Source organism: Trichoplusia ni, chromosome 13 (genome assembly GCF_003590095.1).
Source record: "Trichoplusia ni isolate ovarian cell line Hi5 chromosome 13, tn1, whole genome shotgun sequence".
NCBI lineage: Eukaryota > Metazoa > Arthropoda > Insecta > Lepidoptera > Noctuidae > Trichoplusia > Trichoplusia ni.
The window spans coordinates 5,253,136-5,266,968 of NC_039490.1; the positions used below are offsets into that span (position 1 = coordinate 5,253,136).

At 36.8% G+C, this 13,833-nt stretch overlaps 2 protein-coding genes across 2 annotated transcripts; both read right to left on the minus strand.

The window, feature by feature from the left end:
• Positions 1-1,728: 1,728 nt before the first annotated feature.
• On the minus strand, positions 1,729-7,108 carry LOC113500318 (homeobox protein 2-like). The gene is made up of 4 exons (XM_026881063.1): positions 3,984-7,108; positions 3,435-3,572; positions 2,981-3,217; positions 1,729-2,619 (listed from the first exon to the last, which is right to left on the minus strand). The coding sequence occupies exons 1-4, from the start codon at positions 6,823-6,825 to the stop codon at positions 2,492-2,494; spliced, it is 3,345 nt and encodes a 1,114-aa protein (XP_026736864.1). The 5' UTR covers positions 6,826-7,108; the 3' UTR covers positions 1,729-2,491.
• Positions 7,109-8,964: 1,856 nt separating this feature from the next.
• On the minus strand, positions 8,965-13,792 carry LOC113500209. The gene is made up of 3 exons (XM_026880918.1): positions 13,771-13,792; positions 13,132-13,257; positions 8,965-9,846 (listed from the first exon to the last, which is right to left on the minus strand). Exons 1-3 carry the CDS (start codon positions 13,790-13,792, stop codon positions 9,116-9,118), a joined length of 879 nt encoding a protein of 292 aa, XP_026736719.1. The 3' UTR covers positions 8,965-9,115.
• Between the last annotated feature and the right edge of the window lie 41 nt (positions 13,793-13,833).

Here is a 13,833-nt window from a genome sequence, read left to right on the forward strand (position 1 = left end):
AAAAATATATCCGGTAGTGAGCGCCGCAATGCGTTTCCCACTGCTGTTGTGTCGTCGGCTGAGCAAAAATTTATATTTATTTGTTACATCTGCCGCCGTTTGCCTTGCTAGCTGTTATCCTGTGGTTGCACCGCCGAATTTAGATTTTCAACGCTTTTTAACATTTAAGGTTTAACAAAAATAACCGGCTTTTCAATTGTTTTCTTACCTATGGATTCAAAGTACTCGAAGAGAATTCGAACGTATTATCACGCAATACACATATATTATATACTTTTAAAATTTTCAAATTAATCGGAAACCGAAAAGTGGATCAAATTTAACTTGCAATGTCTACTAATTTGGTTACACACCGACAACAGGTTTAAGTAAATTACGAGGTCGTGTAAAAACAATAATCTATGAAATTAATCTTATGTCTGCATGTCTTTTTTTAAACGCATCACACAACACATTCACTGTCTTCATATTTTTTTAAAGACCTTAAAAGTCAACCATACTATCATCGAGCTATAAAACATAACAAGTTTGTGGTAGGATGTCTTCAGTTGACCAACAACGAAAAAAAATATCTTAGCCAAGAGAGAATTCTTCTCCTGTCTGCTGTGCAAAGACTCCTCAAGAGACACAATGCTACCGAAAGAAGCAGTAAAATAACAGTTTAGCAATTGTTTTTCCCCTTTACACTTTCGCCTTCTGGATCCATTGTTAAAAACCAATTAGGTTTAACAGTCAGTATTTTTTGTAAAATATTTTAGTGCTGTGTTTACTGTATTATTTACTGTTATCTTACCTTACCTTACCTGCTCTCAGTTTTGCCGAAGAACATCCCTTTAAAACACCTCGATCTTAATTATAGCTATTTATATTTTTACCATAGTACATTTGCTATTTATGTTCTTCATATCTAATGTACCTATAATGATTCGTTTTTCCCATGGACGTCCCAATTTTCTAATTCGACTTTAAACATAACAATAATATAAAAATAACGTCGTTGCTGCAGGACTATACTTAGTAAATAAGATGAATGCCATGTACAGAGTAATTCTGATCGGGGTATAAATCAGGAATAGGAGATTAGAATGTACTTTGCAAGACGAATTATATTGCCATAAAAAGCAAAGCCAAGATGTAAAATACATGTCTTTGATTTCAATGTCTCTCATTGAAAAAATTATCTAATGTTTGTTTCTAAATATTTTGCGTATCACAGACAGACAAACGTCTCGGACATATATTCGTAGTTTTGCCACTGCATTCGAGCAAGAATTAAACATTCATTTTTATTACGTTTCAAGGGAACACGACCAAAGCTACGGCTTTTATTTTGCAGGCTTGAAATATTTTATTTATAAAAGTTGCTTCTACATTGGCCATTGGCCACCTCGTTAGGAAATTAAAGTCGTTTGTGCTCACTTAGATTTTGTTTTAAAATAATCTTTTGAATATTTAAAGCGTAACCCAGTTTGCTTTTAAAAGGGTAGGTGCAAAAAAATGCTGTGTTGTTTTTGGAAATGGAAAATCGCCTTTAAAACCATTGCACGAAGCTAAGTAGAAAACGATTATAAGTATTAATAAGATAGTCATTCATGTAATATATCCAAATATTGTGAAAACTAACGTAATTTAAAAGGCAAGTCAAGTAGTCTCTTGTTTAACTTAACTTTTGGCTAGTCCCAAGTCTTAAACTGAGGCTGATTAGTGGAAGCCAGATGGAGCAAAGTCACAATATAGCATTGTCTTTTTTCTACGAACATGGGCAACAGCATTTTTGGATGAGGCGATAAAAGACCTTCAGGTGAACTCATGGCATGCACAAGTTGCATGATCGAAGGTTAAGCTAACTTTATACTTGCTTGATATCACGTGCCTCCGTGTTTTAGAACGTAAAATTATGGGAACCTGCTGTTATTAAAACATCTTCGACAGTCATTACGTGTAGTCAGAAGCTAGAAAAACTGACCCCCCCAAACTGAGGGGTATTGTGCTGGCTACATAACTCGGTTGAGAAGGTAAGATAGTCAGCCGCTCCTTGTAAAACACTGGTACTTAGCTTTATTCAGTTAGACTGGATGCAGACTCCAACATAGTTGGGTAAATCTAGGATGAAGATGATGGTATTTATGGAACTCAAGTGAAAACATAACTTACACAAAATTGGTACTACTCCAATTTGGTGTGCGGATTTTTTTACCTTCACAATTTTGTCTTTATGGCTAACAAATACATCTAAACTATCAATTTTACACTTTGTAAATATTTTATCTTTAATCAATCTGTAATTTAAAAGCTGCCTTAAGGATTTTCATTTTGTTAGTATCAATAAGAAGTTAGCAATGTCTTCTTATTCTTCCACAGAATAAAGCTTAAAATTAACTAAAATTTAAATACGGAGATCTTTTAGAATTGGTGAATCTTGAGTCCTTCTTGCTTCATGGATATAAATAGAACCCGATTATTGATATATAATGTTTATAGAGATATAAAATTACTCGTCTTTAGGTTCTATCAATGGGCAAGACGGGTTTCCTTCATCATCACAAGAGCATTCTTGGCATGCCACGTTCGTAGACTTTGGATAAAACTTTGAGTTAGGCTTGCATTTGCCCGGTTTTCCTGGAATCATCAAACAATTTTCGTAGTGATTTTAAACCGCCCTTTTCTTGTTAGGACTTCGGTAAATAAGATTTCGATAAATATATAAAAGAAGTGCGAGCAACATAAAACGGTTGAGCAAGACCTGATGAACTTGAACGAAATATTAATGAAAAACAAGATTAAGTTATTCAGGGAAGTCTTGAAAAAGAGACAAACAATTTGAAAAGGCCGTTCCTTAGTATCAGCCCGGCATGGCAACATAGATCTTCTGCAATCTTACCCACATTCAATTCGTCCACTCAATTGAAGATCTCATTAGAATTTGAATTCAAAATTTTCCTTGCCTGCTTTGTAGAAAACTGTACTCAATCAAACATACCTAGAGCTTCGAGGTCCACTTTACAGCCATCAAGAACAGTGCACTCATGTTTATACTTTTCGTTACATTCGCAGTCATGACAGCTACTGACCCATTGTGTTCCTGGTTCACATGTAGGGTAATCATCATAAGTTTCCTTAGGAAGTTTTTTGAAAAACTTATAGTAACTTAACATGTCTTTTGCTTTATCTTCTTCATAGAATTCGTGGTAAACTGTATGTTTTATTTCGCCTGAATCTGAAATAATATTCTCTCAAAAATTAGGATGTAGAATTAAATAAAATCAGCAGGTAAAAATCATTTGGTCTGACCAAACCTACTTACTTTCTTCCTTAAGTATTAAATTAAATACCGAACTGGGAAATTGATTTTACCCTAAAACTCTACTAGGTAAAAAAAATATCAGTAAACGCATAGTTCGTGATTATTAAATATTATGACGTTTTATCCTTACCTTCTTCGGACTCTTCTGCTTTCGGTTCTATTTTACATTCCGCGGCATTACACTCCGGAATACCGTCGCCGTTACACTCGCAGGAATAACAACTACCCATCTTAAATGTGGAATACGGCTTGCACATCATCGGTTCTTCTAAAAATTTGAATAAAGGGAAAAATATATTATCTATAAATGGCCGCCCTACAAACTCCTTTACACTTATAAATAATCAGGCAATTGTCAATTCTGGAATTCGGGATTCCGGAATTACAATAACATATTATAAATATTATGTACTTAATATTATGAATGCAAAAGTATGTGAGTTTGATAAATGCTCCTGTGTATAAAAGTTACCTCTACATGCCCAAACGGTTAGACCGTTGAGGAGCTATGTTCATAACTGACAGTATGGATTAATCCATGGGCTACGTTTATTTGCCTAAGTAATAGAAAGGGATTGTTTCTGCAGCTGAAACCGACATTCAGCTAAAAAATGTAGACATACCAAAAAGCTATAATATACTGTATTAAATAAAGCATATATGTAAAATCCTTGCTTACCCAACGATCTCTGTACACAATCAGGTATTTGGACGCATGACGCCTCACCGCCTCGACAAACGCACGCGTGACAATTCCGAGTCCAATGAGTATCTTCACCACACTCTGCTTTCTGTTCTTTTCCTTTTTTTATCCGTTGATTCATTAAGCTTGGAAAGTAGGACATAACATCATCGTTGTCTTCTTCTTTCTGCTGGTGAAGTATGATATGAACTTCCGGATATTGTAAAGGTGGGAAATTTTTACTTTCGTCAGAAATGATCGCAACGTGCTTGTTTTGTGGCTGGTCTTGGCCATGGTTTTGGTCATGTTCATGATTTTGGTCTTGGTCATGATTTTGTTCTTCGTCCTCATTTTGGTCTTGTTCATTATCTTGGACTTCGTTTGGATGTTGTTCTTGGTTAGGATGTTGTGTGGCCTCTTGATATGGTTGCAGCGGCAAAGCTTGATTATTATTTACGTCTTCCTTGTGTGCTAATGCAGGTTGCATGCTAACAGGGTGGTCAGAAACTTTCTTTTCCTTATTGTATGGTGGTGAATAATTGGGTGGCTTGTAACTTCCATGTTTAGGTTTATATGGTGCAGATGAAAACTCATTACCGTTCGTCATATCGTTTCTAGAGTGTAGTTTATTGACGGGATCGTTTTCTTCTTGTATTGACATTTTGGGGCTACCGAGAGGGGCATCAATGTATTTAACTAAATTTTCAAATTTAACTGTTTTGGAGGGTATTTTATTATTTGTTTTGTTATTTTTATTATATATATTTTGAGTACTTAATAATAAAGCAAGCAAATCTGTTTGATTAATACTGTCTGTAATCTGATCATTATTTTTGTTAGGTATATTTTTGTCAAATCCCGAAGGAAATAGTAGTCGTAATAACACAAAAGGATTTAAATCACCTATAGTAAACCCTGAATCATCAATTGGAGGAGTTAAAGGAATTTTTTTAAACGTTTGCTCTTTATGATATGAAGGTAAATCAGGCGCGTCGTCATTAAAACGATTCTGTAGTTCGTCATTGTCATTATTTAAAACTGTGGGATCATTGTGATCGGATTGTGTTGTTTTGTGTCCATCAATTTCTTGTATAAGATCTTCAATCGATAACGGTTTATTTGTGTTTTCCAAGATCTTTAAAATAGTAGGATCAATGGTATTTACGTCAAAGGTAACAGTTTTGCTATCATAATTACTGGGTTTCCAATTATCACTGTGATCTGAATTATTTTTATCATCATCATCATCATCATCATAGTTTGATTTGTATTGGAAACCTTCGTGGGCTCCGCGATCGTCAAACACATCATTTTTGGAGGTAAAAGGCGTTTCATCTACAACATTCTGATATGTTTTAGGCTTTTGAGATTGATTTTGAGATATAGATTTCGTAATACTGGCCTGACTAACAGTAGTTGGTTTTTGATATAAAGAATAACTTTGATATTTTGATTTGTGAGGTATAACACTAAGGTATTGGTTTTCGTCCGAGAATCCTTGTGTAGGTTGATGTTCATTCAAGTCAGCCTTCTTAACTTCAAATTCTTCATCTGAAGTATATTTATATTGAAATCCATCTAAAGACCCACGATCATCAAAATTCTTATCAGATTGATGTTGTACGTTGGATCCATATTTATTCGGTTTGTTTCTGGTATTCGGATCTTCTATTGAATTAAGTGTATAGTGAGGTCTATTATCTGAACCGTGACCATCAAGACTTTCTATTTCTGGTCGTGTAGAGTGATTTTGTTGATCATGGTCGAAGGAATTAAAATCATTCTCATAATGTGGATAACTATGGTTGTCGCTATACCTATCAAGATGTTTATTTCTAGGCGAGTTGCCGTTGTCATGCTTTATCGATGTCAAAGTAGCATGTGGATTATTTAAACTATTCAATAGTGTTTCTCGATGCTTTGTTTCATAAACATTGGCTTGTTCATTAGCTGGCAATTTATTTTTCATATTATTTTCGGTATGAGGATCGCGTGGAATTTTTGAAGAAGGGCTATAATATGATGCTGATATTTTTTGTGAATCATAGTCAGGTGTTGAATAAGAACTGTGATGGGGTTTTTCAGATGCTACCGTGTGTGTCATGTTGAGGCTATATGGGTTGAAATTCACGGTGGTCTTACTTAGGCCATATTTCTGTAATTCATATGGAGATACGTTTAGCTGTGAACTATAATTAATATACGGGTTGTAAGTAGCGGGAATTTTAAGATTTTCATGGGCCTTATTTTGGTCATATGGGACAGTGTTAAATGATATTTTTTGTGAATTGTGAGGAGACCCGCTTAGCTGTGAATCGTGGTGGGCATGTGGGTTATAAGTAGTGAAGGCCCCATGTGTTTCGTGTAGAGATTTCTTTTGAAAATCTTTTTCTGGTGATTCAGTTAGAGAAAGACTGTCATATGGACTTTCATATGCGGGCAACTTATTCATGCCATATTGTGTGGTTTTAAAAGACGGGTTTAGTGAATTGTAAGGAGACAATTTTGATGGTGAACTATGAGGACCATGTGGGTCATGAATAGAGTGTTCTTTATTTTTCTCATATTGCGCGATATTCAGTAATGGTGATCTAGTGCTACCCATAAACGGGTCTTCTGGTCTCATGGTTTTGGCACCCTTGACCCTATTTTCATCATATTTTGTTACAGTATGTAATGATTTCGAATCACCGTAATGGTTTGGATGGCTGATTGAGTTCTTATTGTGATATCCCAAAGGTGATAAATGGTTAGGAAAACCATTCATGTTATCTTCCACTGAGCCTGAAAACCGAGGATGATATTTTGTACTCTCCGATTCCGGTACTAGTTGATACATTTCATTTGATGTATGTGATTTGATATGTAAATTATCTTCACTAAGTTCGGGATTAATATGAGGTTGATTTAAATATTGATATACTTTAACAATCGTCGGATCTACTGCATTCTCTCTTTGAATGGATAAATAACCAGGTTTATTTGAATTCTTTTGCGTTAAATGATCTACATGATCTACTGGTCTTTTGCCCCTTCCATTTAGTTCAACACTGTTCGGATGATGGAGTTGGAAGCTTTTTTCCGAATTAGGAGTGGATAAGATTTGTTCGGAAATCTTGTTTTGTGTACCGTGTTGAGAACCGTATGTAACCAAAGAATGCGATTTGTAAAGAGAATTATTCAGATTATAGCGGTCACCTTTGTTATCCAGAGCTGATAAACGTTCTTCTTGGTTTGGAATCAAACTAGTATGGGGATGGTTTTTATCCTGTAAATGATTATTGTAATGTGGTGTGTGCTCATCATGACCGGGTTTGTATATACTTTCAATAGAATTGGGGTAATAAGTTTGATATACTTTTGGGTTTGAGTGGGTCTCATTTGGATCAAATTGAGAATGCGGTCTTTTGTTATAAGATTGAAATTGATTCTGTGTTGGGGTCAACTGCTGCTTATGATTCATGGGATTTGGCTCATACTGAGCGGGATAAGCATGTGGTCTCTTATCTTCTACAATAATTGGGTGTTTTACTTGTTCGTGCTTATACCTTTTTTGGGGGAAATTTTGTTCCAAAATAGGATTTCCAGAAGAATGAGGTTTAGCACTGTCTTCTGTGTGTACGAACCTACTGGCTAACTCTGTTACTGGGTGCGTTTTAAAAAGTGCTAGATTAGGTTCAAGTAAAGAATGTGGTAAGTGTGAAATATTTCGGTCATGCGGATTTAAAACTTCTTTTTCTAATCCCTTTTGAGATGGGTTATTATCTAAAGTGAGTTTTGCATAAAGAGGCTTATGTTCAGTCTCAGCAAGTTTATTTGGAGACGCATGCAGAGTATTGTAAATTGTAGGAATTAGGTCAATACTATGTTGCAGTGGACTGTATAGACTACCTCTATTATCTGAACCGGGTTTCCCATGATCCCAATCAAAAACATTGTTTGAATTGTCCGTTTTATAATGGCTATAGTTTACTGGATTCAATTTAAAAGAATGATTGGGATAATGCCTTTCTTTATCTAGTTGTGAAGGGCTATTCAGGATGAAATGGGTATCTGAAGTTGTATAATGATTTGGTTGATTATGATTTTGAAGTGGCCGATAAACAGATGTATCTGGTCCTAATTGAGAATGGGGAAGATATTTCCCGTCATTGGTGCTTGTGTGGAACGATACTGGATTATAATTATATGTAGTATTTATATAATGATCAGAAACTGGATATTGAAGTAGATAGTGTTTGTTAGAATCATGAGTTGGTTGTACAATTTGTTTATTTTTATTGGCTTCAGAATGTATTGGTATAACTGATTGCAAAATTTGACTACCTAAATCATTCGGTGAAGAACTCAGCCTATTTTCAAAGGCATTAAGATGCTTATTAGGTGGAATGTCCGAAGGGTGAGTAGTAGAATAGTATGGTTTATGCTGTTCGAATGTATGATCTACATTGTTACTATTAGGAGACGTTAAGTAGGCTGGATGATTGCCTCCGAATGTTTTGTCTTTGCTAGGGATGACTAAGAATGTATCGTTACTTTGAGAGCCTGATGTTATCAAAGAACTAAGGGAATGTAAAGGATTAGTGTCATATAAATTAGGTGAATGTTTTCCCATCTCAGTTTCTTTATCAAAAGGATTGTATTGACCATCATTTGCTATTTTGTTATCATTAAAGCCAGAAGGAGTCGAAGATTTCATTCTTTCCCCGATATGACTTAACACCGGATTGTCTAATGAACTAGCCAAAGCTTTAATTAATTTACTCGTATCCTGGGATAAATTTTTTGAATGCACTTTAATTTCTTGATGGAAGCCGTTATAAGCATGTGTATGTACTAATTTGGTAGGTGTTTTATCATATTTTTTGTAAATCATATTAAGATACGGATCTACCGACATTTTTTTATCAAATTCTTCAAGAATTGGTTCTCTTTCAAAATTAAATCTTGTTTTTACATCTGAAAATGTGAAAAAATAGTTTAAAGATATTTGATATTAAATCAAAAATATTTTAAAAGAAAGTGCTCAAATCATATGCGTCTAGAGACAGGGGTATACATTTTACTTACTGTTATGTTGAATTAATTAAAAGGGGGTTTTATTTTATTTAACATTGTAATTTGAAAATTCAATCTAAGATGATCTTAACGTTTTCGAGCATGCTGGTTCCATGCGGCCCAGAACAGAGAATCGTGGAAGGATTTGGGGGAGGCCTATGCCAAGCAGTGGGACACAGTGGGCTAGATAAAAAAATATAACTACCTGGTACATCTTCGTTACAGCTATCCATACTGCATAATACTTGATGATTCACACAAACACACTTATTGCAGTCCAACGGCGGCGGTGGTGGCGGTATGTAAACATCTGCTTCACATTCCTTTAAATCTTCCGCAACACCTGTTGCCACTTCCTCGTCTACTCCGAACCTTCCTTCTATTGAAGGCTTCTTGTTTATTGCAGTGCCCTCACCTTTAGTATTAACTTTATATATTACATTAACTTGAGTTGCTGTGGTCCCTTTTACTGTTGTAGTTTCCTGATCAATTATGCTCCCCCTATCCGCTATAGCCCCCTTCTCTATTGCACCCTCTTTATCTGCTATTGCCTCTTTGTCTGTTGCAGTCTCTCTATATGTTGAAGGACCCTTAAATATTGGGACCGCAGCTACTGCAGGCTTCTCGTCTACTGCATCTTCTGCAGACATTTCATCTTCTGAAGAACTGTCATCCTCTGCAAACCTCGTATTTATTACGATCCCCTCATCTAGAACAGCCTCGGTAACTGTCGTAGCCTCGTCTTCCACTGCAGTCTCTTTGTTGGTTGTAGTTTCTCCATCTGTTACAGTTGTAGCATTTTCTGTGGATATAATTAAAGTTCATTTTAATACAATTTAAAACATTTTTTTTTCAACCGATATCATTGGTATTCTTAATTCGATTTAAATTATTTTTTAATTTATGGAAGGGCCTACTGGCGGTCACTCCAAAAGTCACTATTCTGACTTGATGCGTAGGATTCAGATTACTTATTATTCTTTAATGAAATTTTTAATCATCATCATCATCATCAGCCTATCGCAGTCCACTGCTGGACATAGGCCTCTCCAAGTGCACGCCACTGAGATCGATTTTCGGCTTCTCGCATCCAGCTCCTGCCAGCCGTCTTGCGCAAGTCATCACTCCACCGTGCCTGAGGACGTCCTACACTACGTTTGCCGAGGCGTGGTCTCCACTCTAGAACTCGTTTACCCCAACGGTTATCGGTTCTTCGGCTAATATGGCCAGCCCACTGCCACTTCAGCTTGCTGATTCGGTGGGCTATGTCGATGACTTTGGTTCTCTGACGGATTACCTCATTTCTGATGCGGTCCCTCAGAGAAATACCGAGCATAGCCCTTTCCATAGCCCGCTGAGCGACTTTAAACTTGTGAACCAGCCGTACCGACAGTGTCCACGTTTCGGCTCCGTAAGTCATGACAGGTAGGACGCACTGATTGAAGACTTTTGTCTTTAGGCACTGTGGGATCGACGATGTTAGGACTCGACGTAACTTCCCAAATGCAGTCCAACCCAACTGAATTCTCCTATTCACCTCGTCCTCAAAGTTGTTTCTACCTAACTGCAATGTCTGCCCGAGGTATACATATTTCTGAACAACTTCGAGAACGGCGCCGTGTATCGCAATCGGTTCCGGTAGAACATGTTCATTGAACATGACCTTGGTTTTGTCCAAGTTCATCCGTAGGCCGATGCGTAGAGAGGATTCAGCCAGGCCGTTCAGCATCTGTTGTAGGTCCTGCAGCGTTTCCGCCATGATGACAATATCGTCAGCAAATCGCAAGTGAGAGATGTGTTCGCCATTGATGTTGATGCCGCGTCCTTTCCAGTTCAGCGTCTTGAACATATCCTCCATTGCATTAGTGAACAATTTCGGGGAAATAACATCCCCTTGTCTCACTCCTCGATGCAACGGTATGGGCCTTGTTTGCTGATTCTGTACTTGGACGGACATTGTAGCGGCTTCGTAAAGACATCTCATCACTTGGATGTATCGCCAATCTACTTGACAACGCTGCAGGGACTCCAGAACAGACCAGATTTCCACCGAGTCAAAGGCCTTCTCATAGTCCACAAATGCTAGACACAGGGGCTGATTATACTCTTCGGTCTTCTGTATAATCTGCCGCACTGTGTGGATGTGGTCTATGGTGCCGTATCCGCTCCGAAACCCGGCCTGCTCCGGCGGTTGGAATTCGTCGAGTCTTCGCGCAAGTCGGTTCGTGATCACTCTTGAGAACAGCTTATAGACGTGGCTTAGGAGGGAAATGGGTCGATAGTTCTTCAGCTGGGTTTTGTCTCCCTTTTTGAAGAACAGGACGACAACACTCCTACTCCACGCCTCTGGAGTTCTCCCTTCAAACAGGACGGCATTAAAAAGCTTTTGGAGCTCCCCTAGTAAGGGGTTTCCTCCTGCTTTTAATAGCTCTGTTGTAATGCCATCCTCGCCAGGGGCTTTTCCATTTTTGAGCTGTCTCAGAGCGATCTCGATTTCGCCACTGCTGACTTCTGGCAGGTCTTCGGTGAAATGGCGTGTTAATGGTGAAATTTTTAATGTTATTTTTTTTTTCATGAAATATCGTCGAACTCAGTGAATCACGAACTTTCATCTGAGCTCTTCGATACGTATAAGTGATAATCTAAATACCCTTCCGAAAATGCATATTCCGAACGAAAGTTCTTATCTCTACTTTTGTTAAAGTTTCGATCCAACTTAGGCCCAATTTCCCGACCTTTTTCTTACAGTTCTATTAGATAATGACACTATGCTTATTTATATTACGAGCTATGAATAACGCTGTCAATCTTGGTATCAAAGAATACAGTAAGTATGAAGATTTTTTATCTTTATCTTGGTCTAATTTCTTTTTGCGGAACAAACATTTTTCTATCGTGTTTTTGTTAAAGGGCTTGTATACAAGTGACATTTCTCGAAGCCCCTACGCTGATAAATCGTTCAAATGTACCTATTGCACTGACAATTCAGTCACACCACTTGTCGGAAAGGAGTATCAATCTCATGGATTTAAAGTTTTCTATTCTACTGCGTGCTAAAATTCTCTACGCTGTCTTTGCAACATATGAAGTTTGAATAGGATTCCACAAGTGGTGAGAAAAAATGACCGCAAATAAATACCAAACTTTCATGACAAACATTTTAATTTTTCAAAATTTATTGTGATTGTAATAAAAACCAATTCAAAGTTTTAGTAAATATTTATTTACGACCATTTCTTCTCAATTTACCAAAATGTGTGATGGTGACAGTAATTATGAACGAGTTTTATTTAAACCAAATTTTAAATCCGATAACGATTGATGGTACTACATTACTATGATGTCTAAAGGAGCAAAATAAGTACAAAGCAGCTAGATCTATTTACTGGGTTCATCAGCACCTACTTATGTAAAATAAAAGACACACTGTTTTATTTCGTGATTTCAACACCAAAGGGTTTGGAGACCATTAAACGTTGTCATATTATAATTTTTAACCTGTTTTTAAAAGTTTTCTAATGGGAATGATCAAAATTGAAATTCTTCATATTTTTCTGGATTGTCCTCCATCTTAATGTGCCTTCTTTTTCTTCTTCTTCTATAGGTATACCAGCATATCTCGTAGATATTCAATGACGTTGGTGTTTTAACTATTTATAACTATGTATAAAGATTCTCCTGTGTTTTTTAACTTACCCAATGCTTTTCAACAAAATTAGTTAGTATCGGCTACTACTACAATGTATGTTTATCTTACTAAACTCTTAAAATTTTAGCGTTCTTAATCCCAATGAAAAAATAGACTACAAGAATTAGCAATAGAGAGAGCATAAAGTTAGCCTTATCAATTTGAACTTGTCAAAAAATACTTGTTTTTTTTCTAAATATATTATTACCCAATTTCTAGATACCATTAAAAACATTCTACTACTACAATTATTAAAACAAACCCTGTTAATAAAATCCCACTTAAAATAATTATCAACAAAACAATTTTGAACATTAATTTTACTTTAACAGCCAAACATAAAAAAAACTGTTGTTCAATATTTTCTGTATCGTCGCAAGACTGGTTTGTCAATATTACCTGCTGATGATGGTTTATGTAATGGTCTACATTCGAAATTCGTACAGACTATGTGACCTTCATCACAGTCGCACACGTTGCATCGGTCTGGTTTAGGGATTTTTTGTCCTGGAGTACATTTCGATCCTAGAAAAAATACCAATGTTAATATTGGGCCACTCACTATGTTACTGCACGGATAGGCGAGAGGTTAAGGCCAGCACTCCAAACGCACTGAAACGACGTGCCTCGCCTAGGAAAAGCATTTGTGTGATACACGAATGATCGTCCTAAGTCTGGGCGTATTTGTGCATGTGACTTAAATTTTTGAAACCCTCCTGACGCAAGGATGAAATAAACTGTCATTCCATCTTTGTGTAATCATGTAAAACTCAAATTACTAGAAAATGCCGCGCCTGCTGGTAGCAGGCCTCTTCAAGATCATCATCGGCCTAGCCTTTTCCCACTATGTTGGAGTCGGCCTCCACTCTAACCGGATTCAGTTAAGTACCACTGTTTTACAAGAAGCGACTGCCTTTCTGACCTGGGCAACACGATATCCCTTAGATTGGTTGTCAGAGTTCCTAGCTCCTGACAACCCGTAACGACTGTCAAAGATGTATGAATAACAACCGGGACCTACAATTTAAAATGCCTTACGAAACACGGAGGAACTAGGCATGATAAAGAAATTGTCTTGACCGCCTCAAGTGTAGCTTAACC